The sequence below is a fragment of the Arxiozyma heterogenica genome (genome assembly GCF_036370985.1).
Source record: "Arxiozyma heterogenica strain weizmannii chromosome Unknown scaffold_15, whole genome shotgun sequence".
Lineage (NCBI taxonomy): Eukaryota > Fungi > Ascomycota > Saccharomycetes > Saccharomycetales > Saccharomycetaceae > Arxiozyma > Arxiozyma heterogenica.
In genome coordinates, this window is record NW_027042668.1 from 160,273 (window position 1) to 187,063 (window position 26,791).

The window sequence follows — 26,791 nt, forward strand, 5'->3', positions numbered from 1 at the left end:
ATGGATTTTTTTTCTTGATTGATTATTGCTTTTTGGTCTTGTTTATGTACGGATAACTCTTCTGAAAACTCTAGACAAAATGCCAATATTATCACTTCAAACCGAGAATTGTGTGTAAAAGTTACATCCATTTTCTCTCGCATAGGTAATGATCCTTACTTATAATTGAATAGTGTGGGAAACATTCTGACGCTTACTAACTGTTCTGTCTTCTCTTCTTACTTTCAGAAGATCATTCTTAGTCTGTCATTCCTTCACTCGTTGCGTACAAAGATGATGAGTAAAGAGAAAAAAAGAAACAAAACAAAATAAAATAAAAAAAAAGAAACAGGACAAAAAACCACGATATCTGGAATTCATCAAGAATTTTTACCTCGAGTAAGTTTTATTACTTTTATTTTCCTCTTTAGAATATACTCTACTTAATAAGGAAAATTGTCACCTAAAGAGGAAAGATCTTAGGAACATAAAAAGAAAGTCGAGGAAGGAAGGGGTTAAGCTTGGATGGAGATGATGGTAATGAAGATAGTTCGACATGATATTGAGACGTCTAGACACAATACATAAATTGATAAAAGAGAAATAAAGAGGTAGGGAGGAGAGTGGAGGCATCTTTGTAAGTACATTTCTATGTTTAAAGGTATCCAGACTTAATTCAGGAAAAGTATAACTAGTCGCACACTAGTAAATCTAGTATCTATATTGGGAGATAGATACAGATAGAATTTAAGAGACAGTATTTGAAGGAATAAGAATGCTTCATCATTTGAAAGCATGTCGGCACATATATAGGTCTATTAGATGGGTTTCTACAGATAAAAAGGCACATTCATTTCAGCACACTTTAAATCTTCCTAAAACAACGTTTCCCACGAGATCATCCTTAGATAAATGCTTAAAAGAGTTAATACCACAATGTTCTGATACAACGTATAAGAAACAATTAAATCAATTTATTTCTGAAATAGAAAAGTTAAGGGATCCAAAAGAAAAATTCGAATTTTGTAAAGATAAATTATTTGTCTTACATGATGGGCCTCCGTATGCTAATGGTGATCTTCATTTGGGTCACGCCTTAAATAAAATTTTAAAAGATATAATAAACAGGTATTATCTATTGGAAAAGTCTCAATATATTTTTTATAAACCAGGTTGGGATTGTCATGGTTTACCAATTGAATTAAAAGCATTGGACAAACTACCTGAAAAAATGTCCAATTCTTTGAAAGATCCAATAAAAATTAGATCTATAGCTGCGAAGCACGCAGATGATACCCGGAAAACACAAATGGAACAATTTAAAGAATTTGCTATCATGACTGACTGGAATGATCCTTATATTACAATGAGTAAGGATTATGAAATTGATCAATTGTTGATATTTAAAACATTTTTCAATAAGGGATTCATAAAAAGACGTAATAAACCTGTTTATTGGGGGACTGTTACAAGAACTGCATTGGCTGAAAGTGAATTAGAATACAATGAAAATCATGTTTCAAAGGCAATTTATGTGAAATTTCCTTTAACTAAACTTTCTACACAAACAATTCTTAAGTCTATATTCGATACACCTTCTCAAATGTTAGATAAAATCAAAACAATTAAATGTATGATTTGGACTACTACACCCTGGACCTTATTTTCTAATAGAGCTATATGTTTTAATGAATCATTTAAATATTGTTTAGTACATGACAATTCTGCAAATGATTACCTCATTATTGCGAAGGATACTTTAAATACTATTCCTATAGATGATTCAGAATGGTCTATTTTGGAAACATTTGACGGGAAGCATTTAAATAATTTATATTATTGTAATCCACTATTGGAGAATGACAAGGAATATCCACTATTGCCTGGATTACACGTCACTAATACTACAGGTACAGGGTTAGTCCACACTGCACCAGGGCATGGTGCAGATGATTATTTAGTAGGGTTTAAGAACAATTTAGAGATATTTTCTGCTGTGGATTCATATGGTAATTATGATTTAAATCAGTTCCACAATCCACAATTAAAGCAATTTTTAGCAGATCCATTGGATACTTCAAAAGGTAGAAATGTATTAGATGAAGAGACAGTTAATGTAATAATAAACAGATTATTTGAATTGAAGATGTTATTTTCGCAATCTGATTATAAACACTCTTATCCTTATGACTGGAGATCTAAACGTCCTGTAATCATTCGATCTACCCCACAATGGTTCATTAATTTGACTGATCTTAAAGATACTGCATATGATGTTGTACATAAAACCAATTTCATTCCTCAAAGAGGTAGACATAGATTAGAAGCATTTATTAAAAATAGAAACGAGTGGTGTATCTCAAGGCAAAGAGTCTGGGGTGTTCCAATTCCTTATTTTCAACATAAAGATGATCCAAGTATTGTTCTAATGAATGACAAAATCATATCTCATATCATTCAAAAGTTTAAAATTGAAGGTAACACTAACTCTTGGTTTGTTTCAGAGGAAGGAGAAGATATAAAAAAATGGTTACCGGAAGATTATCAACACCTAGCATCTCAATATGTAAAAGGTAAAGACACTATGGATGTTTGGTTTGACTCGGGAACATCCTGGTGTGTGATTAGAAATTTTTATAAAAATACTCTAAGATTGGATAATATACCTTTGCCCATGTCAAATATTTATTTAGAAGGTACTGATCAACATCGTGGTTGGTTTCAAAGTTCTTTATTAACCTATATCGCAGCAAATTTAGGAGATATGAAACCTGTAGCCCCTTTTAGGACTATAGTTACACATGGATTTTTTTAGATGAAAAAGGTTTGAAGATGTCTAAATCTTTGGGTAACGTGATCTCACCAACCGATATAATAAAGGGTAATCAGAAACTTAAACTACCTTCTATTGGGATTGATGGATTAAGATATTTTGTAGCACAAACAGATTTTAGCAACGATATTACAGCAAGTTCAGTAGTTATTAATCATGTTGCGGATTCTTTGAAAAGATTAAGATTATCATTTAAATTCATACTTGGTAATTTAAATAAAAGTGATGATTATCAAGTTTTGCCATACGATCAATTAAGGCCTATTGATAAGTATACAATTGGTAAATTATCACAATTATTAACAGATTGTCAAAAGGCATATGAGACATATAATTTTTCAAAAGTATTGAGTTTAATTCAATACCATTTAAACAATGAATTGTCTGCGTTTTATTTTGATATATCAAAAGATACTCTATATTCTGACAGTGTCTATTCATTGAAAAGAAAACAGATTCAGACCACATTATATCATATATTAAACACTTATAGACATATTTTAACACCTATTTTACCTGTGTTATTGCAAGAGGTTTGGAATCATTTAGGGAGAGGCTGGAAGTTGAATCAAAAAGCGAAATATAACTTAGACTCGATCATTGGGTTGGAAGTTCCAAATTTCAAAAATATTAATTCTCTACGTGACGATATGGAAACCTTTTCTAATACAAAGTTACCAATTTTGAAATTATTTAAAAATGAACAGCAAAATGTATCGAAAACACTTACCAAAACAAGTCAGTTGGCAGTGGTCTTGTATTTGAATGATCCACTGAATAAGATCTGTTTAGATGTTGAAGAGTTGACAGACATCTTACAAGTAACCTCTGTTGAGATTAAGAAATTGGATATAAAGGATTTAGAAGCCAGAAGTGGTAATTTAATTAAAATAGAGTCATGCAATATTAAAATGGAAATTAAAGAGAGTCCATTTTTTAAATGCCCAAGATGTTGGAAACATGCTGCACAAAAAGAAAATGAACTTTGCCATAGATGTGGCCAAGTTGTCAATCATAGTTAATTATGTTTATTATACATGGTACTTATTTATGTGATAATAAAGCAAGAGTCAAGTGTAATTATATAAATTCTTGTAAATATAAAATGATTATAAAATGAAATTAAAGTATTAAAACTGTTTTCGTCAGTTTTTTTTTTGTTTTGTTTCTTTTATTTCAGTTTTTTATATTTTTGTGTCTCCTAAAATCTTTATTAAACGACACACGTAGTAACAACATGTTTGCTAAGATTTGTGGGTATCAGGAAAGAATACATACATATGCATGGTGAAGTGAGACATTCGATAGATATAAAATATTAATGTATTTCAATAAGCTGGCTTTTAATAATCACAAGAATTTTGTCTTATTTCAAAGGCCCAAAATTGTTGTTTCCCCATCAGTAAACTTCGTTATAGGAACAAATTTAAAAATAGCATGCTATAATGCAGCTAATAGGTTATATACAACATCCATAGAACCAAAGGTATCTTCACAAGTAAAGGAGAGGGAAAGATTAGAAAAATTCATCAAAAAATCGAAGATATTGACTAAACTGAATGGTAACCCTAAATTTAATGATTATTTTGAAAAATTAAAAGAAACTGGAACTATTCCAACCATAACAACGTTTTTCATCTTACACGAATTGACTGCTGTAATCCCTTTATTTATGATATGGTACATATTATACCATTCAGATTTTTGGAATGAATTCAACATTACTGAATCTAGTAATCCCTTATTAGTTAAATGTAATAAAGCTATCGAGCGTCTAGTCGGAGATAAATATGAACCGTTGGATAAACATAAGTTAATTATTACAGGGGCTATTTCTTATTCTATTGTAAAAGTTATGGGTCCCTTAAGAATGTTTGTGAGTCTTTGGGCAGCTCCATACTTCGGCAGGTACTTAATAGTCCCATTCCGTGAATTAAGACTATTCCTGACGAGAATTTGGTCTAAATATCAGTAGTAACAGTAGTGAAAATATGTATCATCTACTGTAAACATTTTATGTAATCATTGTATGACTGAATATTGACTAAATATAAACACACAAATAGATAAAAATACCAATTAACATAGTTTTGATCTTATATATTCTCTTTTCACTGTATTGATTAGAGTCAGATAACTTGATTTTATGCGGTTATAAAGTCCTCACAAATTCCGCCATAGAGTATTATTTCTAGTAGAAAAAACTCCTTATGTATATTTTAGGCGGGATAAGAAACCGCCCAAAAATCGCTTATCAATCCAAAATTTTCGGTGAATCAAGTAAATTTAATACACAGTTAAAAAAAATCTATGGATCACCTTGTTGTGTGGTAAGAGATGACTGTAATTAACATAGGGAGACTGTCGCTTTGATCATAAGCAATTCTCGTTTAATAAGGGAGGATTATACTACATAGACGTTTGTATTAATATTGTAGAATATTTGGGAGTAAATTTATAAATTATTTTTTTCTTTCAGGGTTATATATTAGAGGACACGTCTAAGTTAAGCTAAACTTTATAGATACGGTCTAATCTTTTGATCTATTTTACCCAAGTATTAGAAATCCACCTAGAAAAAAAACGTTATAATCAGCTTAATATATAGAGTATAATTGAGTGGAATATCTCACGGGGCATGTATAATAATAATAACCAAAGATCGTCCAATACATATCAACGACACTCTCAAGGGTTCAATGGAATTACCTCTCAACAATATTCAAGCAGACAACACCATTATCCAATGTATCAAAATTTACAACAAAATTTAAGTAATAGAGATACTTGGCAAAATCATACACAGTCACAACTGTTAAGTAAAAAACAAATAGGTAATACTACTGTCCATGGTAGAAATCCAATGTTAATGGCTAATAATGACGTTTTCACAATTGGACCGTACAAATCAAGAAAAGACAGTGCAAGGGTTTCTGTTTTGGAGAAATTTGAAATTATTGGTTATATTGCAGCTGGGACCTATGGGAAAGTTTATAAAGCTAAAAGTCGTGAAGTGGTAAATCCTAGTTTAAAGGACACCGTTGATAATATAAATAAACCAAGAACTGCTGATATTTTAGTAAATTCAAGGAGAGATGCAGATAATAAGATTCACCATCAAGCATCGAACATTATTAACAATGGTATTAGTGGTAATATAATACAACAGCAACAATACAGAATTGCTCAAAATTCAGAGCTAAATACTAGCAATAATAATAATGATAAAAATGATAAAAACAGCGGTAATGCAAGCCGAATAAATATAAAAACTTCTGGAAAAAGCATACCTGCTTCTGGTAATACTTCTACACATGCTGGAGCAAGTAATATTAATAATAGCAGTAATAATAATAACAATAATATTATGCGATCCACAAATAGTCATGCTAATTCAAATTTAGAAAACACTTCAAAAAAAGATAATTCTAGTGTTACTGGCAATGGCACGCATGTAGTGATATTAAAACCTGGGACATCTAATGGAAAAAAGGATCAATCAATCTTTTATGCCATTAAGAAGTTTAAAAGTGAAAAGGAGGGTGTTGAACAAGTACATTATATTGGAATATCACAGAGTGCTTGTAGAGAGATGGCTTTATGTAGAGAACTTGATAATAAACATTTAACTAAATTAGTGGAAATTTTTTTAGAAAGGAAAAATATTTATTTAGTTTACGAATATGCAGAACATGACTTATTACAAATTATTCATTATCACTCTCATCCAAAGAAAAGATTGATATCAACAAAAATGATAAAGTCTATTATGTGGCAAATATTGGATGGTGTGTCTTTTCTACATCAAAACTGGATTATTCATAGAGATTTGAAACCTGCTAACATTATGGTTACTGCAAATGGTTGTGTTAAGATCGGTGATTTGGGTTTAGCAAGAAAATTTTCAAACCTTTTACAGACATTATATACAGGTGATAAAGTAGTTGTGACTATTTGGTATAGAGCACCAGAATTGTTACTTGGAGCTAGACATTATACACCTGCAATAGACGTATGGGCGATTGGATGTATATTTGCTGAATTAATGGGGTTACAACCTCTATTCAAAGGAGAAGAAGCTAAAATGGATTCTAAGAAAGGTGTACCATTTCAATCTAATCAAATGCAAAAAATATTGGAAGTTCTTGGGACACCAAGCTCTAAGATCTGGAAAAATTTACACAAGTACCCAGAATATGAAAATCTGGCTAAATTTCCAAAGTATAGAGAAAATTTAGCTGCGTGGTATCATTCAACTGGTGGAAGAGATAGTCAAGGGTTAGATTTACTTCGTAGATTACTTGCTTATGATCCCATAGCGAGGATCGATGCGATTGTCGCCTTAGATCATGGTTATTTTACCAACAGTGATAGTCCTGTTAGTGAAAATATATTTGAAGGTTTGAATTATCACTATCCTGCAAGAAGAATTCATACAGAAGATAATGATATCATGAATGTTGGACGTTCTCACAAATCTAGGAACATAGGTTCGCAATCTCAGATGATGGCTCATGGTGGTAATAACACAACATTAGGTGGTTTGGGTGTAAATAGAAGGATCTTGGCTGCGGCTGCAGCTGCAGCCGCAGCTGTGTCAAGTGGATCATTACCATTAGGATCTAGAGTTTCTGAACCTTCAAGAAAGAAAAGACGTTAATATTATCAAAATTATATTATATTGTCATTTCTTTTTCTATTTAAAAATACAATTTCACATTTTTACCATTTTGCATTTTCTTAACGTCATAATAGAATTTTTATCAAAAATATTTTGATATCCCATTATTAATGATGCATTTATTTAGATATGATATTTCTCTGATGTAATACATAATGTAACTATTTTTATCTGCATATGTTTTAATGAATAATGATATATACTTAAAGAATTGAGCTTTGATTTAGCTTCAGCATTATCTAATCTATTTTTTAGCATTTTTTTCTTTCTTTTAAACCCTATAAGTCTCCTTACATCACTACTCATGCCATTATTTTTATCTTTACTCTGACTTGTCTCTTCGGTTTTTTGCTTTTTTTGATGTTGTTGAGCTAACTCTTCTTCCTTCTTTCTCTTAGCATTAGCTCTAGCCTTTGTAGTATTCTCTATTCTTCTTTTAACAACATTAGAATTATCAATAGCAAATTCTACACATAAACGTCTACCTTTTGTATCATCAAAATCTATCAATTTTTTTTCCTCATCTGTTAATCCATCAAGCACTTCCATTCTAGTAACTAAATGAACATTTAACCATCTTAAACCCATCAATGCATGTTTATGATCTTTATATTCCACAAAGCCATAACCTCTACTTCTTCCTACAGTAGAGCCTTTTACTTCCATAATAACTTTTGCTTGCTTAACAACACCCTTTTTCTTATCTTTCTTTTTTTGTTGTTCAATTTGTTCTGGGGTCATGAATTTATATTTTTCCCTTGTGGATCTGGTAATTTCTTCTTGACTTAAAGGATGTCTTTCACCATTTTTAACTTGTGTAGCGAATTCAACAACCGCTTTACGAGCAAGTGCCTTTAAAGCTTTATCAGTCATAGCTCTTGGTAAATTTCTTATAGCCAATCTGGTTAAAGACAAATGTAAAGATGGGTTTCTTTTTAGTTGTTCTACTCTCAAGTTATATGATCTCTCTCTAATTTCCATATCCTTTGGTGTCAGTAACTGAGATAATTTAGAACCTTCAACAACTTTACCTTCATTTAATAAATACAAATTACGCTTATCACGTTCACCAGAAGCTTTACCTAATATTTGTTTACGTTTTTCTGCATTTTTTTCAGCTCTGATATTAGCTTCCTCTCTGTCTAAGGCAGGAGTTACAGAAAGAACACGGCCTTCATAAACATATTCGGGTAAAACATCATCATCAATTAATAAGGAGGTAGCACCTGCAGCAGGTGCATTTTCAATACAGTAGTTGTAAGTCTTTTCATCCCTAAACGCAACAAAGGCAGTACCTTTTGCTAACCCGGTTTCCTTATCAATAACAGGTAAAGCATACTTAACTGGCCCAAATTTATTAAAATGATCTACTAATGATTCTGCTGTAGCATCGTATGGAACGTTACGAACAAAGATAGAAAATTGTTCTCTTCTATTTCTGTGCTGCTTAGTTGGTTTATCTTCATCTTCCTCTATATCATCTAAATCTGCCTCGTCATCAATAACTTCTTCATCGGAGTCTAAAGAGATATCACTATCGTCAGATGATTCTTCCTCCTCTTCACTGTCAGATATATCCTCTTCTTCTTCAGAATCCTCAGATACTTCATCACTTTTATGTTTTTTCTTGTAATCTTCCCATCTATTTTTTTGAACAGCAAAATCTACTGCAACAGGCCTACCATCAATTTTTAAATCTTTAGTGTTTTCCAAAGCATTTTTACAATTGCTAATTTTTTTCATAGTGACAAATGCGAACCCACAAAGTTTCCCATCGCGTTTTCTTGGAATAGTAGCTTCAATGACAGTACCAAAACGACTAAAAATCTTTTTCAATTTGTTTGGATCACGACAACTCCAAGGCATATTTCTAATAATTAACTTCGGTTTACCTTTTAAAATGTCTTCAGTACCTTCATTATTAACAGCACTAGTATCTTCTTGTTCATTGGACTTACTCTTTTGCTTTGAAGTACTGAACTGTTCTTCAGTATCTTTTGTTTCATTTTTTTAGAACGGTCTCTTCTCTTGGCAACATCGACTCTTAATAGATGATCTTGTAATTTAGTTTTCCTAGCTTTAGTCAAAGCGTCTTGTGCATCTTCTTCGGTGGCAAAGCTTACAAAACCAAACCCTCTAGATCTTTTATTAGTATCTTTTACAACGACTGCGTGTTTAGTTGGGGCAAAATTGGAAAAGAATTCAGTCAATTGTTCATCAGTAACATCCATTGGAATGGATCTGACAAACAACGTTTTCATATCTAAACCATTATCAGATTCACTTTCCTGTGTAGACTTCTCTTGAAGTTCGGACATTTTGTATGTATATATCTATTATTATTATTTTTGGATGGATCTACTTTATATATAATAATTAAAGTGATCTTGGAGTACAATGCACTGTTCCACTGTTGCAATTAGTGAAGGTGATTAAAATAATAATTTCGTTCCACCTTTTTATTAAAATATCTTTTAAATAAGGCAAGGCCTGTCATAGAATTATCTATTGTCAAGAGCTATAAGTCAGCTCATCGTAATAGTTAAAGGAAACTTAATTATTAAAAAAAATTTTTTCATTCTCTCTTCTGCTGGCTCAAAAATTTTTCTTTCGGAGGAGAAGCAAAAATTTAAAATAAGAAAAAAGAAAAGAAAAGAAAAACCAGTTTTAACTGTTTTTTGAAGGAGGGAAACTACAATAGGCGAAGAAGTTTCATGTGAAAGAATATATATGGTAAAACTCTGTGAAAAAATCAATCATCACAAGAAAAGAGGTTTATTGGATTAATTTGTTTGTTCCTACTATTTGCAATTTTGAATTAATCGCTGTCTTTTTTCAGTAGATAAATTAGGGATCATGTCAATATATTTTAAGGCTTCTTCTTTATGACCTTTGTCCATTAATCTTCGATAAAATATTTCATATCCAATAGGTGACTTTTTATCAGTAGCAAATTGTAACAATTCATCAAATCTTTCTGTTTCCACAAGTGCTTTACATTTGATATGATAATATTTTCTTTCGGTAATTCTAAAAGTCTTCAATAACTCCTTAACATATTTATCTTGCTTGATTTCTATCAATTTGTATAGAGTCTCATCTAATGTAAATTGAGTGAAATCTGAACCAAGAATATTCGTTAGTAACTCTTGGAACTTATTTAGTTGTATTTTTCTTGATAGTGAAAATCCATCATACGTCTCTAATGAATTTTTATGAGTGAATTTATTGAATAACTCTTTTACTTGTGGGAGAATAGCATTAATATCGCCTTGTTTTTCCCCTTGTTCAATAATACAATACGATAAATCTAAATATTTATCAGTTTGAGTATAGAAATCCATTAAGAAATTGAGGTTATGTCTATTATAATAACAATATAATTGATTATCTGAAGCATCTAATATTAATAATTTGGCCAACTGTGCCGGTGATAATTTGTCTCTTAATATTAATAATAATGAAATTATTAATTCTGGATTATCAGTATTTAGAGCTTCTTTTATAGCTATGGAGTCATCATCTAATGAATATAATGTCATAATTTTACCTACTGGATTAGATTCTAATAATGATAAATTGCGACATAATGTATATCTTCCTTCAGAAAGTGCCACCTGGGCAACCTTAGACATAGGTGCTTGAACGCCTTTTGGAAGTTCCTCTAATTGCCTTTGAATGATGTTTAATAATTCATCATCTTCTAGATCGCTTGATAATTTTATCTTTGTCGCACACCAATTGAAAAATAATATTGGGTATAGTTTGCTTTCTCCAGTCATTTTGATAATCTCTATAATTACAGCATATCGATTCATCAAAAATAGAATCTTAATTATTTGTTGTAATCCATAAAATTCATACTCTTTTTCAGATAAGAAAATGTTGACAAATTTAAATGTGTTTAATAATTTCATTAATTTACAAGTCTTGACAAATTTTGTTGAATCATACGATTTATAAGGTAATGAATTTTTGCCAAATACAACAGCATTTAATAAAATTTTTTGAATATTAGGATCAAACTCATCTCTTGTTGCATCAATACAATCATCTACAGCTTGTCTTAAATTAAAATGATTTAATCTTTCAATAGCCTTTGCCGGATTTTCAGATACTAATTTCCACGAATCCAATAGCATTGCACCAGGTTCTGTAGATCCAATTTTAAAAATCCCCACAGTTGATGGCATCACTTGGGTGATCAAATTTATGTTTGTTGTGGTGATAACTTTCAACCCGTCTATTTCGGAATCTACAGATATTATATAATCTGGGTACCAAAATGTGATATATGAACCATCTTTGGAGTATATTTTTACTTCATCATCAAATATTAAACCAACTAAATTGTTCGGTAACCATTTCATATATTTTGGTGATGATTGGCGATCATCTAACGTAACTTCAGTTAAATGATCTTCTAAAAAATTCTCATATATTCGAAATTTATTATATTTATAATTAAAAAGACATATTTTACCATCACTGGATACACTCAATAGATGCCATTTATGCAGCTTTTTATGTTGTACCATTTTTCTTTCTGTACAGTCAAATTCAAAGATATGATTAATATCTAATAATATTATTTTATTATTTTGAAAAGTATCCCAGTGACTCCTAGTCAATAATTTATAACTTAGAATTAGTGGATCATTGCTACTAGGGATAGTAATATTATTTTTCTTATTAACAGTGCTAGTATTAGTAGAGGATATGTGGGTCTTACTTTTATTCTTGTACAACAATTCAAAAGTTTTTTCATCCCAATTAATTTTCCATATATCTTGATTTGATTTTAAAATAACTACATCGTTTTTATAATCCCATATAGTGTCAGCAACATCAATTGGTAAATTTATTACTTGGATATCTAACTTATCCCAATTTTGGATTAATCTAATCGAGTCTTCCATTACAATTACTAAATTTAATCCCAATCTTTCTTTGAATTGAATATCAACCAATTGAGACTTTCCAATTAATCTTATTGGAATAGTCTTTATTAGGGTACCTTTGTGATCATAAATTTCAATGTTTTCATCAATAAATATAGCAATAAAACATAAAGATGTGCAAAATATCAATCGTTTACTACTATCATCGCCAGTAAATTTATGTTTAATTATATCTGGCCAATCTAGAGTAGTCAATTCTCTGTTTCTGTAATATATATTCTGCAATTTTTCCCAATTAAAACTTGGATTTGAATTCATATCGTTTATATGTCTCTGAATAAACTGTCTAATTTCAGTATATAACTTTTGGAAATGAATAATAGTAAAATGATATTATAAAACTGTATATCAATAGATTGTAGCGGTAATCACTTATGTATATATATGTGTGTGGAGGTATCTACATATGTATAATTTTGTACTATTCAGGTAAAATAGGAACAATCTTAACAAATATAATAGAGTTTTAAGGAAAAACATAAAGCAAAATCTAAAAAACATGAAACTATAATGCGTAATTTTTGACACGATTTGAATACACAGAAGTGATTCACTAATTAAAGAATAAGGAGGGGAGAGAGTGTAGAACTTATGAAGTGTGATTATTTGAATTCACATGGCTGAATCATTGTGAATATAGTTGATGTTGAAATAAAAACAAAATAAAGTAGGAACCCTCATTCTGAGAGTAAGGTTATCTTTGCTGTAGTATTGGTTAGTGATAATAATAGCAGTAATATTTACTAGAAAGGTACGTTTAGATCTTTTTTTTATTGATATATTAAGGTGAAGCTTGAATAGTTCAATTTTGTTAATATGGATAAGGGAGATAACGGAATAACGTTGATTGCATCAGATGGTACAAAATGTACGATTACTGAAAATGCAGCCATGATATCACCAATCCTAAAGGCTATTATTCAAGGACATTTCCAAGAGAAAAATGAAATAGACTTGCCAAATATTGATCCAGAGGTGTTAAATAAAGTTATTGAATATTTAGAATTGAAATCTAAATATCTAGATGAATCAAATGGACAGGAAGATTATGATATAACAAATTTTGAATTTGATGTGCCTTCTGAGATATCGTTGGAATTATTATTAGCTGCAGATTATTTAAATATATGAATCTTTATATTAATGAAAATTGTTTATAATTATATATATGTATATGTAAGTATATTTATTAATGTGTGTAGGTATATGTATAATGCAGTATAATGCAGGGACTTTGATATTGCACAAAAATGATTTTATCTTCGTGGACCTCTATTTAAACATCTTTGTAAATGAGCAGCAAATCTATTGGCGGATATCTCTCTTTTACAGTTTTGGCAAAGAAAATATTGTGACGACTCTTGTTGTTTTGGTAATCCATTAATATCTAGTATTCCATCTGGGTCATAATAGTAAGGTTTAAAATCGGGATATCTATCATGTAATTGTCTTTGTCTAACAGTTTCTCTTGATACAATATCTTGGATTATTGAATGTAACAAATTTCTAACTATTTGTTCTGATATTGAATCAATGGTTACTTGAAATTCATTTTCTGGCATGTTTCAACAATAATATATCTTATTAATAATATTGATATTGATAACAATACTTGATGATGTATGGATATATTGATATATTAATATACTGATATATATACTCTTTACTTCTCTTTTTTACTTTTATAATTTTCTTATATAGTCATATATAAGAATACTTTTTCTTTTTTTAGACTAATATTAATTGAATTATTACATAAATGCAAAACAAGCTATATCGTTCCCCGGTTTTTATTGTAAATAAATGTATTATGTTCTGTAAGATTATGAGTTTAGAATACTTATACATTATTCAGTGGAAAGTTCTTTTTCATTAAATTTCTGTTATGTTTTTTCTTTCCATTTTGTTCCTTTTGTGTTGGTTACGTAGGTGAACATTTTTATGATGTATATACAAGAAATTAACTAATTCAAAGTTAGAGCAATACTTATTATAACGGATAATGAATCATCATGAAAGGAAGACCTTTTTGGAATACAATAATAAGGTGAGCAAATAGTAACAGTACTGTTAGTACTATTTAAAAGACAAAATTGTTATGTGTGTAATATAGATATACACACATGTAGATATATAAATATATAAATCAACATAAAAATTGTGTTTTTATTTAGGGATATAATCGTAGAATTAAGTTAAGAGATGAGGTAGATGAAAATAAAGATGACAAACTTCTTTTATTTTAAGACCTTACCATCAACGATTTCCTTGTTTTCACCGTTGACAACAACTGGCTTGTCCCAAGCCCACATGTTGTTAACAAATTCCTTGTCATCTTCGTTGGTTGGATCTAATTTAGTGTAAGAGTAGGATTCCCAATCAGGAGCCACATTGAAAGCTAGAACATTATCTTGACCTCTAACCATAAAGGCACCAATGATACCATTGTTGTTGTTTTCACCGTAGACAACCATGGAACCAAACATATATTTGGTGGAGGCAGTCAATCTGTTAAAGAACCCACCAATTAAGTTATTTGACATAAAAGTTAAAGTCAATTCATCATTATATTTATATTCAACCTTCCATAAAGAAAATTCTTCTGGATTGTAATGTTCCCAAAACCATGGTAGGGCAACTGGTCTAGTATCTTCATTGGAGTACTTTCTTTTCCATTCATCCAAGACAAAAATAGGTTTACCTAACAATTCTAATGGATGCTTTGGTTTCTTTTCTTGAGCTGGTGGGTTATTTGGTTTTTTTCTTCTTCTTTTTTGGCAGGCTTAGCTTCTTCCTTCTTCTTTGGCTGTTCTTTCTTTTCCTTCTTTGGAGGATTGTATTTCAAAGGTTCATCAATGAATTGGAAATCTTTGAATTCATTTTTTAAAATATCAGAAGCGATAACAGTCTTAAACCATCTAACAATAGCAGGATGTTCCTTTCTCCATTGAGTACCAAAAAGATAATCGAAACCTCTGACAAAAGCGGCAGCAGATAGGATATCAGCTAAAGATATGTTTTCAGTGACCAAGTAAGTGTGATCTTTTAATCTTTCTTCGAAGACATTAACAAAACCATCCAAATTTTTGTTTACATCGTCAACCAATTTCTTAACATATGGTTTATCACCTTTTAACGACCGGAAGACAAAAGCGATATTTGGTAATAGATCACTGTTAGCCAAGGATTGCCATCTCATGATTTGAGCTTGCTCTTCCAAAGTAGCACCCAATAATTGGCTTTGCTTCTTGGCATCATCAGATAAGTTGACTAGATAGTAGGCAATAGCCATAACTTCGGTTAATTTGTAACCCTTTGGAGAAATGAAATCTGGGATTTTCTTCAATGGGAAATCCTTAGCAAATTGTGCTTCATTGGTAGCTGGATCGACGATATTAACATCTAAATTCAAATAGTTCACTAAAGATCTTGGAACAATAGATCTAGCTCTAAAGTTAGCATATAAGGTACCTAAGGACATCTCGCTTGTTGTTATACAGTGAGTGTGACGCGACTGTTCACTTAGAGTATCAAGAGGAACAGAAGTGGTAAAAAACACAAAATATAGGATAAAACAAGCGCATGCTAGACTTATAAATGATTAAGGAGTACGTTGTGTAATAGTATTTAAAATAAACAAGTTTGAAGAAATAAAAAAAAATGCCTTATTTAATTCAAATCCAATAATTTCTTCTTTTTCTCCTCAAGGGTAGAAACAAATATAAAAAAAAATGGAAAAAAGGCACGAACCCTAAGAAAAATGTGTGTTTGGAAAAAAACTTTTCAAAAAATTTCTTCTTGTCAAAATGATTGTCCAGAGCATACACCTAACCCTAAATAATGCAAGTACCAGGAGTTAGGGCACAGTCTCTTTTTAACCTGATTAGGAAACTGCGGTGTTTCAAGATCTTTTTCTTTCTTCTTTTGTTCTTTCTCATATTTTGCATTCTCTTTTGAGCAAACATTTTGATTCAGGCACACACAAAAGAAAAAGAAACGAAAATATTGCAGATCAGCCTTTTTTTTTTACTTTTATCGTTTTTTATCTTGAAACTTGTTTTATTAAAAGAGAATATGCAATTAGACGTAAGATAATTTGAAATTGCATACGTGGAATCAGGCTTCAGGGAAAAGAACCTCATAATGTTTGTTTTGTAAGTGTCAGAGAAGGAGAAAAAAAATTAAAAAAAAAGGTTCTAAGAAAAAAACTTACTAATAATAATCATAAAAATAAAAATACATTATATATATGCATATATATATATATATATGTATATATACAAATATTTTTTTCTTAAAATCTTATCATATGATTAATTATATTAGAAGTAAATAGAATTGGAAAATTTTTCACATAATAAGGTCCTATTTTGTTTCTGTAAGGTATACAAAAAGTTAGTCGAAATATAAAAGGAGGCACAAGAGAATATGAGATCAAACTTAAGGAATAAGACGCAAGATAATAATAGTAATAGTAGTAGTAATAGTGATGGTGGTAATAGTAATAGTAGCTGCAAACTAAAGAAGCTAGAAGTGACACCAATAGAAGAAACAAGGCAAGATACAGATGTATCATCAACTACTACAATACACTCTCCAAATGTGACAGAGAATATTGTTTCAAATGATTCCATAAATACAAATATTGATAGTAATTTGATTGTAAAGGCAAGTGCAGATGGTAAAATTGAAGATATAATTTCCCCTGTTGCTATTACAGATAAGAAACCATTTCAAAAGGATTTACCAGAAGACAAGAATAAAACACCTTCTTCTTCAACTTCTTCCGTGATTTCTTCCTCCTTCAAAGGGTCAGAATCAGAGCGATTAAATAAAGATAGATTAAGTGGTAGTAGTGGTAGTAGTGGTAGTAGTAGTAGTAGTAGTAGTAGTAGTAGCTCAGTACAAAATCTAATAACAAACAAAATGAATCAAACTTCTTTAAAGAGAAAACAGATTCCACCACCATTAGGTATACAACCAGGCAACAAAATACAAAATAAAAATCAACATCAACACCAACACCAACAAAATTTACAGAATCGAATTCAAGATAAATATAGGGGCATAGATGTAAATCAGAATTTGAAGAAACCAAGAGTTCGATATTTAGGTAAAGTACCATTAACTAAAAAATATTCAAGATTTTCCACAATACCATATTTACGAAATAAAATGAAGAATCATAATGCATATTCATTGTATCCCTCACAAAAGTTACAGAATGGGACTAACCCTCTACAGACTTCAGCACAGTCGCCATTGCTGCAACAACAACAACAATGTTTGTTTCCCACTTTTTCTACTCATATGGTATACCCAACGAGTGCTATTCAACCATCACAATTGCCTAATTTCTTCTCATCTCTATCTCCTTCCCCCGTTCCAGCACCTTTTACAGCACCTTTTTCGACATCTAATACACCATATATGGCATCTATATCGCCTTGTCATCCTTATTCTTATTACTATCAAAACTACTATCGGAACATCCACCCAAATTCCAATGCACCAATAAATCCAGATATGATAGATCCAACATTGTTCTTAAATTCAGTCCCGCCATATCTACAATATGATGACATTATGAAACATCATCATTATAATGATGGCGATGATAATGAGAAATATAGTAATAATAATGAGGATATTGGACAAGCAACGGAATCAGAATATTCATTAGGGTTGAAAGCTGGTAATACTTCTTCAGAGTTTGAGACAAAGATGGGTAAAAATGGCCTCGATGATAATAAAATAAGATATAATAGCGTTCAAAAGGACGAAAAGGATGATGATGGCGATGATAGTGATGACAATAATAATATTGAAGAGTCTGATTTAGCTATTGAAGAAGGGGCAGTTCCAACACCTATTTTTACTAAGTTTCAACATGACACAGCATCAGTGGAAAACAGAAATAGTGTTATTAACAATAACAGTGTAATTTTTGGAGAAATTAAAATACTGGATAATCAATATTCCTTTGAATATTTACAAAGAAGTAATAGAGATGTAAACAAGAAAATATTCATGAGTATCTGTAACCAGATATGGAATGAGTGTCACAGATAAATAATAAATACTAATAATACTGAATTTTATGAGCAAAGAAAAACGAAATAGGAAAACCAAAAAAAAAATATAAAAAAAGAAGGTTGTGTTTGATATTTAATTGTCAGTTTATCCTATCAATTAACAAAATTATTATTATATCAACACAAATAGACACTGCCGTTGCAATATATAAAATGATATTCGTATTCATGCACGATATATACCATGTTTTATAGTACCAAAAATAAAATGGACAATTTTTCTTTCTTTTCATTTATGTTCTTTTATTCCTTTAATCACTAGAAACGGGTTTCAAAAAAATGTTCGGGAAATAAAAATAAAACTAAGGGTTATGTTGTCATTTCATACGAAAATTTAAATTGTTTTATTCTGGAAAATTTCAAGAAAAAAACAAAATAGCAATCGGTTGCTAATATTTTTCTATGAAAAGAAAGAGACATCAAAAAGTGAAGTGCAAATTCTTTGTCCGGTTGTGGTAGAGTTATTCTATAAGTCGAAAACATCTGCTAATAGGAATAACTTGCTGTTACTCTAATCCTTTTTTATTCTACAGCCTTATCCTTTCTTTCCCCTACTCCATTCACTGATATTTTCCTTCTTTTCCTCTACATTGGAGCTGTCTATATAAGAAGTAAGGCAAAACAAAGATTAGATTGAAAGTATCCAATGATTTCTTGGTCTCTGGTGAAATATCGCTTAAAAAAGCATCCAATATGGGCTTTATTGTTACCATTTGTGTTTTTTACTTCGTTTTTCTTTATAATATCCAAAAGATATGATAATATTTTAGGCATAAATGTAGATAGTATCATAAATCAAAAATGGGCTAATGAGATTGAAAATACATGGTATTTTTCATTTACCAGAAAATATAGAATGCCAAGATATGTCTATAAAGAACAAAGAGATTGGTTATTTAGTGATCATGTAGAAGATATTATTCCAGAGAGTCATATTGCTCATTTTGATTTGAATAAACTTCATTCTACAGCAAATGCAGCAATTAATAAGGAGCATGTATTAATTTTGACACCGATGCAAACTTTCCATGAAAAATACTGGGAGAATCTTTTACAATTATCATATCCACGTGAACTAATTGAATTAGGGTTTATTATACCAAGGTCCCCTAGTGGTGATGTAGCTTTGAAAAAATTGGAAGCTGCAGTCAAAAAGATTCAAGCAAGCAAGAAAAATGACAGATTTTCAAAAATCACTATATTGAGACAAGAATCTTTAAGTTTTGAAAAATTGGAGGAAAAAGAAAGACATGCATTAGCTGTTCAAAAACAAAGACGATCTGTTATGGCAACCGCTAGGAATGAATTGTTATTCTCTACCTTGAGTCCGTACACTTCATGGGTTTTATGGTTAGATGCAGATATTGTGGAAACACCTGTCAATTTAATTCAAGATATGACAGCGCATAATAGACCTGTTCTTGCAGCTAATGTTTATCAAAGGTATTACAATGTAGAAGAGAAGAAGAATGATATTAGACCATACGACTTTAATAATTGGCAAGAAAGTGCAACAGGTCTTGAAATAGCTTCAAAAATGAGTGATGATGAAATTATTGTGGAGGGGTATGCAGAAATTGCCACTTACAGACCTTTGATGGCACATTTCTATGATCCGCATAACCCTGTCAATGAGGAAATGCTTCTTGATGGAGTTGGTGGTGGTTGTACTTTAGTGAAAGCAGAGGTCCATAGAGATGGTGCTATGTTCCCAAATTTCCCATTTTACAATTTAATTGAGACTGAAGGTTTTGCTAAGATGGCTAAGAGATTAAATTATGAAGTATATGGCTTACCAAACTATTTAGTTTATCATATTGAAGAATAGATAGATGCACAAAATTTTATATACATTCTATACATTATATGTTTTGTCAGATTATGTTATGTCAGATTATATTATATTATATTATACTGGATAGATGTGTGTGTATATATGTCTCTTTCCTTCTCTCTCTATCTTTCTTTCTCTTCATATGTGTTGCGTATGTTTGTTTGAAATAAAAGAAAAAAGAAAAGATAAGAAAAAGAACTAAGCTAATATTATAATAATACAAAAGAGAAGATAATGGGTTTGACATCAGAATTAAATGAAGATGGCACAAGGTTTGTCTGTCTGTCCGTCTGTCTATCTAATTTAGTTTGGTGATTGCTCTTGGGTTATTAGTTTATTTGTAAACTGGTGGTCTTAATTTTTTATTTCTTTGTAATCTGAGTATCAACCAAGTCATTGAATCCAAGATACCATCACCAGTTAAGGCACTAACGGGCAATACACGGGAATCTCGTGCACTTAAATGCTCAGCAATCTGGTTGAATATTTCTTTTATATCTTGAATCTCCATTCTATCTTGTTTATCTTGTTTATTTGCAAGCATGAGGACAGGTACCCCTTCAATTTCGTCATTCATCATTATGGAAGTCAAAGTGTGTTTCCACTCATCTATCCTGGATCTATCTGTACTGTCCACCACAAAGATAATAGCATGGCATTGAGAATAGTATTCCGACCACATGGATCTCAAGGATTCTTGACCGCCAACATCCCAAAATTTCAGTTGGATCTTCTGTTCGGTAAGTATTGTGGCGACATTTTGTCCTACCGTGGGGACAATCTTATCTAGTTCCTTTGAAGATAGTTTGTATAGTCTTTTTAAGGTTTCAAGGAATGTTGTCTTGCCTGCGTTATCTAAGCCTAGGATAAGTATTGAGTACTGTTCTTTTTTGTTCCAATTGTTATATAAACCTTGGAATAGATGAAACATTATATCTATATGTATGTATGTATGTATATGTATATATGTATGTGTGAATGTAACTATTTCTTTCTTATATGTATGAATAGATATAATTGTATATATATATATATATATGTCAATAATCTTATTTTATTTCTATTTCTATTATATTCCATATAATTGAATTTTTTTTTTTCCTTTGAGTTTTTCCCTTCCTTTTGAGATAATAAAAAGAAACCTTTAATAGTATATATATAGATATTGATATATAGATATAGATGTAGATAGAGATGATCTGGGGATGGGCTGGTTATAAAAAATGTCATATATCGAATTGTAAAACGATGAAATTTTCATCAGTTAACAAGAGATCGTCCAAAGTTAAATCATTAAAACGGTCTCTGTCTTCATTAGGTAGAATCTTGCCACTGATCCAATTTAAGTTTTTCAACAGGACCTTTGTATCGTTCCAACTCAAGTCTCTATGAAGGTACAGTCTAAGTTCTGTGCAATTGCAAGCATCTACTAGTTCCAGCAGAGAGATCAACCAGTTCTTTAGATTGTTGTTTGCGATGATATGATGGAATTGGGTATTGAAGTTTGCAGGGACGATGATGTTCAAGATATCGTTGATTTGTTTGGACAGTAGGAAGGGGTAAGAATTTGGTATAGGAATATTGAAATATAGTAAAAGGTAAGTGTCTGCGATGGATCTCCATAGGGGTTGTATATGTTTCTTAATGGGGTGAATGTCGTTGTTGTTGTTGTTGTTGAGTTTTTCGGAGATGTTGTTTATAAGATAGAACTTTCTGAATTGTTTGAATTGATTATATGTGATCTCTTTACAAAGGAACTGAGATTCTATTAGTAGAATGATGTCCCAATAGAACTCCATCAGTTGAGAATGGTCTATATCAGTTATAGTTGTGTTGTTGTTCTTGATATTTTTGAAGGAGGGTGTAGTATTAGAGATGTCACGCATACCAATTTGGAAAGCCATCGGAAGTAGTAGAATAATTCAAAATGTTTGGAAGCAAATCATAGACCATAGATTTCTGTTTAATTAAAGATGTGATAGGAAAAGATAAAGCAATTACGTCAGGGAGATATATGTTATTGATATTGGTATTAGTATTGGTATTGTGACAACTGATCCTATCTGTGTTGTGGTTTGTATGTATGAGATTATTAGTTAATATGTAGTTGAGTATGTTGTTTTGTTTTTTGATTAATGTTTCTTTCATAAGTGGAAAAGATATTTAATTAGTGAATATAAGTTTATTTTGAATATTTGTTTGTTAGGTTATTTGTTTCTTAAATAACAGTGATGAAGATAATAGAACAAGAACACACATGCATGTATACATATACGTAGGTTTATATATATAGATATATACATAATATATCGATGAATGAATGAATCAACTAATCCTCACACATTCAAATCATCCTTGCATCGAACAAAAAAATGAAAAAAAAAAGAAAGAAAAAGGGAAACTGTGGGCGGGGTGTGTGGGTGCAGCTGCAGCCGTTCACTGTGATTCTTAACAGCAACGCAACGCAAAACAGACAGACTCCATAAATTTTGTTAAAGCAGTAGATTCTGTCACACAGTTTGCTCATCTATCTACCAAGACACAACAAGCAGGAGAAAGGAGGACAGAGACTTTACTGAGAATAGACACGGATTCTGGCAACTTTCTTACTGGTTTGGCTGGACTCCACTATGTTTGGAGATGGTGTGTTGTTGCGGGGAGAAGGGGGGAAAATATACCAGGTGAAGTGGAGAGCAAATGCAAAGACATCCACACACCACATACAAAAAGTAACAGAATTGTGGATCTTGGCTGTTTTTTTTTTCTTTTCTTTACTGTTTTTTCCGTTTTACTGTCTTTTCTTTTTTTATTTCTTTTTTGTTTGACAGATATATTTTGATTGCAAATTTTTTATAGTATCTTTTCCTTTCATGTTGTCAATTAAACACATCTTTTTCCCGTAATATAATATAAATATATATATATATATTTATGGTATGCGTTTGTGATTATGTGTGCGCATACGAATGCATACATGTATATATGTATATGTGCAAACATCTATATATCTGTCCGTGTATATATATATATGCATATTTATACTTATTGTATCTTCAATGTTTGTTCATTCCCTCTTTCCGTCTATAAATGGTGAGGAAAAAAGGAAAAGAAACAGAGAGATTTCCTCTTATACTGATCTATCTATCTTTCATTCTATTATTGTTTGCAGTAAATAAAATCTGAGAATATTAAATAAAACATAATGCCAAGAACAAATTCCTCCGGGAATAAAAAATATAAAAATCTAACTAATGAAGCTTACGCACATAAGCATGAACATAAATATGAATATGGATATTCACAACGGCATAATAATAATAATAATAATAATAATAAAAGAATATTATTCGACTTAAGGCTGTTATTAAGGTATATCCATGTAATTCTGGATCTTTTGAAAAGAAATAAACTCAAAGCTATTTTCATATCTTTGATCGCTATCGCTTTGGCTTTGACTTTAACCTCAAATTCATCTTTCAATAATCCTTCCTCCATATCTAATGCAGATCCAAGATTAAAAAATTACAATAATAATAATAACTATGGTATGAACGATTACAATTATGATTATAACTATGCTTATGATAATAAAAATGATTATGATTATGATTATAATACTAATGACTATAGTGATGATGATTACGATTATTATTATCATATGGATGTTTCTGAGTTGGATCTTTCCGATTATGAGATAAACGAATTGTATCAACAAGGTCTTCTGATATCCTCTCAAAATACAGATGTTCATGACGATATGGATGGCTATTATTACAATTCTTACAACAATAATGACATCAACAGTGACGACGAGGACATCTTCTTTGAAGACAATATCGTTAAGGTTAACAGAAATATAACAATTGATGAACTTAAAAGAAGGAAAGAGAACGAGATCAACAGAAAAGTCGCCCAGAGGGTTAAGAAGTGGAAGGATTCATGGCTGAAAGGTCACACGTCCAAGGAGAAGATACCATCTATTCAATTCGAAGATACTTTGGAGGGCTCTGTTGCTCAATCTCTGGCCAGACACGGGTTTAAACCAAAGGGGTCCTTGGTTATGTACGTCTCAGACTCGGAAATTAACGATATTGTCAAGACTATTGACTCTGTGCAGGCCCATTTTAACAATTGGGTCCAATATCCATGGATCTTGGTCAGTGTTGATGGTAAAGAATTTAATAATACCGAATGGGTAGACAGATTGAAAAAATATAATATATTTAGAAGCAATAATACTAATACTACTAGTAGTATTGTCAGTAATGAAAGTAACAGTGGCAAGAAAACAAAGATTTTCTTAGAGACGGTCTCAGATCAGTTCTGGGCCATCCCAAAATGGATCGATGTAGGTAAATTAGCGCAGGCAAGGAACATTCTACGGTTGGAACCCCATATTGAATCAATAGAATACAAGATCTGGACAAGATATTTCACTGGGTTTTTACCTTTGGAGAGCTTCATGTCAAACTATGATTGGATGTGGTACATTAAACCTGGCACTGAATTGTTCTGTGATGTCGACTATGATGTATTTAGATATATGCAGGATTCCAAAAAATTGATCGGTTTGTCTGGGTCACGTAAAGTAGATAATCTACCAGATTTCCAATACGAAAAATATTATAAATTCTTAAACGAAAAACACAAGGATATTATTAGAAAGACTAATTTGGAATTATTTTTATTAAGGAAAGACTCAAAAGAAAATGATAAAAAACTTGATAAATGTGAACTACTAGTAGAGGGCTTTTCTATTTCAAATCTAAATTTCTGGAGGTCTAAAGTGTATCAAAAATATTTCGAAATCATTGATAAAGAAGGTACAATCTTCCACAATGCTTGGACAATTAATAAAGTTCAAACTTTAGCGATCACTCTATTGATAAATGAAGAATCTTTCCAGTTTCTAGATAATTTAGGTTTTCAAAATGATGATTATTCCAATTGTCCAATTGATGACACTGTATATGATATATACCGTTGTGAGTGTGATCAAGGTAGTGATATGACTTTTGTCGATAGCACTTGTTCAAGAAAATTTTATGATATTCTAGGTATACCATTTCCTCATAATTGGGAGAGACATTCCAAAAATTTAAGAGAACTAAAATTAAAGCAATGAAAGATAAGAAAAGAAGAAGAAATAGATGCATATATATATATATATATATATTACTATTATGTAATAGTAAAAATGCAGACTGGATGAAAATAATATAATTTCGATAGTCTTTTGTCTTTTCTTTCGTCTTTTTTTTATTTATTTATTTCCTACAAATCATCAAATTTAAAATGTTGATATTGGATATATGTTGGAGACTGGAAGGGTGGTTGTTGGTAGATGAATTCATTTTCTTCTTCCAGTTCTTCTTCTTCTTTTTCCAAATCATTTAAAATTGAAGAATAGTGTAAATAACAATCATTTGAATCTATGTCTTCTAAACCAGCCCTGTTTTCTTCTTCTTCTTCAATCTTGGTAAACATGATTGGTGTAAAATTTTTGTTGATATTATTGGTAGCTGTGTTAGTGTTAGTGTAAATGTTAGTATTATTTTCACTGTAGTTATAATTATAATTATTTGTTGTAGAATGGAAACTATCAAAATATTTTAGTATGATGTTGTTAGGTGAATCAAGCGAAGAACAAGACAAAGAAGAGGAACAGGAGGAGGAAGAGGGAGGTGGTGTAAAAGGAATGGATGATCTGGATATCAATTGATTATATGCAGGATATTCATAGGTATAATTTGTCGTTAGTGTTTCATTATTTTTAGGCAAGGAAGAAAGAAACTGGTTTATGTTATTATTCGTAGTAGTAAAAGTAGTAGTGGTAGTATTAGCAGAGCTGTTATTTTCGAATTTTCTTGAAGAGAAAGATGTTTTATTAGCAGCAAAAGTGGATGTTGATGCTGATGATGAAATATATTTATTTGATAAAATATGTGAATTAGCACACTTATTACCGAACTTACAGTTTCCGAACTTAAAGTATTTACATGGTTTTTTATTAGCTTCATTAAAGTCTAATGAATGAGAAAATGGACACGAACTACCTGCAGTACATTTGCCTTGTTTAAAAAATTTACATGGAACATGAGAATAGTTTTTCGTTTGCTGGGTTGATTTTTTAGTGATTAGTAAATGTTCTAAAATAACTTGTTTCTTTTCTGGTGTGAAATTCGTTTTATTATTGTTGATATTACTGTTGTTGTTATTTTTCTGATAATAATATTGGTAATTGTTTATTTTTTGATGATCATAATTCATTTTTTGTTTTTTTGTTTTTTGTTTTTTTTTTTAATATTTGTTTGAAAATTCAACAATTACAAAAGAACACAAAGGAAGATGTGAACAAAAAAAAGCTCTTCCTTTCACTAAAAAAAAAAAACCAAATAAGAATAACTT

The 26,791-nt window shown here is 30.7% G+C and overlaps 14 protein-coding genes across 14 annotated transcripts; 7 read left to right on the top strand and 7 right to left on the bottom strand.

Moving 5' to 3' along the window:
- Positions 1-754: 754 nt before the first annotated feature.
- Positions 755-2,794, top strand: ISM1 (isoleucine--tRNA ligase ISM1; the record flags this gene model as incomplete). Its single annotated transcript, XM_064857577.1, has 1 exon — positions 755-2,794. The coding sequence occupies one exon, from the start codon at positions 755-757 to the stop codon at positions 2,792-2,794; it is 2,040 nt and encodes a 679-aa protein (XP_064715415.1).
- A 1,339-nt stretch (positions 2,795-4,133) lies between these two features.
- On the top strand, positions 4,134-4,787 carry MRX11 (Mrx11p; the record flags this gene model as incomplete). Its single annotated transcript, XM_064857578.1, has 1 exon — positions 4,134-4,787. One exon carries the CDS (start codon positions 4,134-4,136, stop codon positions 4,785-4,787), a length of 654 nt encoding a protein of 217 aa, XP_064715416.1.
- Positions 4,788-5,450: 663 nt separating this feature from the next.
- On the top strand, positions 5,451-7,472 carry SSN3 (cyclin-dependent serine/threonine protein kinase SSN3; the record flags this gene model as incomplete). The annotated part of the gene is made up of 1 exon (XM_064857579.1): positions 5,451-7,472. One exon carries the CDS (start codon positions 5,451-5,453, stop codon positions 7,470-7,472), a length of 2,022 nt encoding a protein of 673 aa, XP_064715417.1.
- A 144-nt stretch (positions 7,473-7,616) lies between these two features.
- Positions 7,617-9,359, bottom strand: NOP4 (mRNA-binding ribosome biosynthesis protein NOP4; the record flags this gene model as incomplete). Its single annotated transcript, XM_064857580.1, has 1 exon — positions 7,617-9,359. One exon carries the CDS (start codon positions 9,357-9,359, stop codon positions 7,617-7,619), a length of 1,743 nt encoding a protein of 580 aa, XP_064715418.1.
- Positions 9,360-10,294: 935 nt separating this feature from the next.
- VPS16 (tethering complex subunit VPS16) lies at positions 10,295-12,712 on the bottom strand (the record flags this gene model as incomplete). The annotated part of the gene is made up of 1 exon (XM_064857581.1): positions 10,295-12,712. One exon carries the CDS (start codon positions 12,710-12,712, stop codon positions 10,295-10,297), a length of 2,418 nt encoding a protein of 805 aa, XP_064715419.1.
- Positions 12,713-13,270: 558 nt separating this feature from the next.
- ELC1 (elongin C) lies at positions 13,271-13,585 on the top strand (the record flags this gene model as incomplete). The annotated part of the gene is made up of 1 exon (XM_064857582.1): positions 13,271-13,585. The coding sequence occupies one exon, from the start codon at positions 13,271-13,273 to the stop codon at positions 13,583-13,585; it is 315 nt and encodes a 104-aa protein (XP_064715420.1).
- Positions 13,586-13,710: 125 nt separating this feature from the next.
- Positions 13,711-14,016, bottom strand: SGF11 (SAGA histone acetyltransferase complex subunit SGF11; the record flags this gene model as incomplete). Its single annotated transcript, XM_064857583.1, has 1 exon — positions 13,711-14,016. One exon carries the CDS (start codon positions 14,014-14,016, stop codon positions 13,711-13,713), a length of 306 nt encoding a protein of 101 aa, XP_064715421.1.
- Positions 14,017-15,164: 1,148 nt separating this feature from the next.
- On the bottom strand, positions 15,165-15,935 carry CAM1 (translation elongation factor EF1B gamma; the record flags this gene model as incomplete). The annotated part of the gene is made up of 1 exon (XM_064857584.1): positions 15,165-15,935. The coding sequence occupies one exon, from the start codon at positions 15,933-15,935 to the stop codon at positions 15,165-15,167; it is 771 nt and encodes a 256-aa protein (XP_064715422.1).
- A 947-nt stretch (positions 15,936-16,882) lies between these two features.
- Positions 16,883-18,526, top strand: DIG1 (Dig1p; the record flags this gene model as incomplete). The annotated part of the gene is made up of 1 exon (XM_064857585.1): positions 16,883-18,526. The coding sequence occupies one exon, from the start codon at positions 16,883-16,885 to the stop codon at positions 18,524-18,526; it is 1,644 nt and encodes a 547-aa protein (XP_064715423.1).
- Positions 18,527-19,195: 669 nt separating this feature from the next.
- Positions 19,196-20,377, top strand: MNN9 (mannosyltransferase complex subunit MNN9; the record flags this gene model as incomplete). The annotated part of the gene is made up of 1 exon (XM_064857586.1): positions 19,196-20,377. One exon carries the CDS (start codon positions 19,196-19,198, stop codon positions 20,375-20,377), a length of 1,182 nt encoding a protein of 393 aa, XP_064715424.1.
- A 340-nt stretch (positions 20,378-20,717) lies between these two features.
- ARL3 (Arf family GTPase ARL3) lies at positions 20,718-21,314 on the bottom strand (the record flags this gene model as incomplete). Its single annotated transcript, XM_064857587.1, has 1 exon — positions 20,718-21,314. The coding sequence occupies one exon, from the start codon at positions 21,312-21,314 to the stop codon at positions 20,718-20,720; it is 597 nt and encodes a 198-aa protein (XP_064715425.1).
- Positions 21,315-21,609: 295 nt separating this feature from the next.
- OAZ1 (Oaz1p) lies at positions 21,610-22,287 on the bottom strand (the record flags this gene model as incomplete). The annotated part of the gene is made up of 1 exon (XM_064857588.1): positions 21,610-22,287. The coding sequence occupies one exon, from the start codon at positions 22,285-22,287 to the stop codon at positions 21,610-21,612; it is 678 nt and encodes a 225-aa protein (XP_064715426.1).
- A 1,298-nt stretch (positions 22,288-23,585) lies between these two features.
- Positions 23,586-25,508, top strand: KTR6 (putative mannosyltransferase; the record flags this gene model as incomplete). Its single annotated transcript, XM_064857589.1, has 1 exon — positions 23,586-25,508. One exon carries the CDS (start codon positions 23,586-23,588, stop codon positions 25,506-25,508), a length of 1,923 nt encoding a protein of 640 aa, XP_064715427.1.
- A 149-nt stretch (positions 25,509-25,657) lies between these two features.
- Positions 25,658-26,653, bottom strand: LEE1 (Lee1p; the record flags this gene model as incomplete). The annotated part of the gene is made up of 1 exon (XM_064857590.1): positions 25,658-26,653. One exon carries the CDS (start codon positions 26,651-26,653, stop codon positions 25,658-25,660), a length of 996 nt encoding a protein of 331 aa, XP_064715428.1.
- Positions 26,654-26,791: the final 138 nt, after the last annotated feature.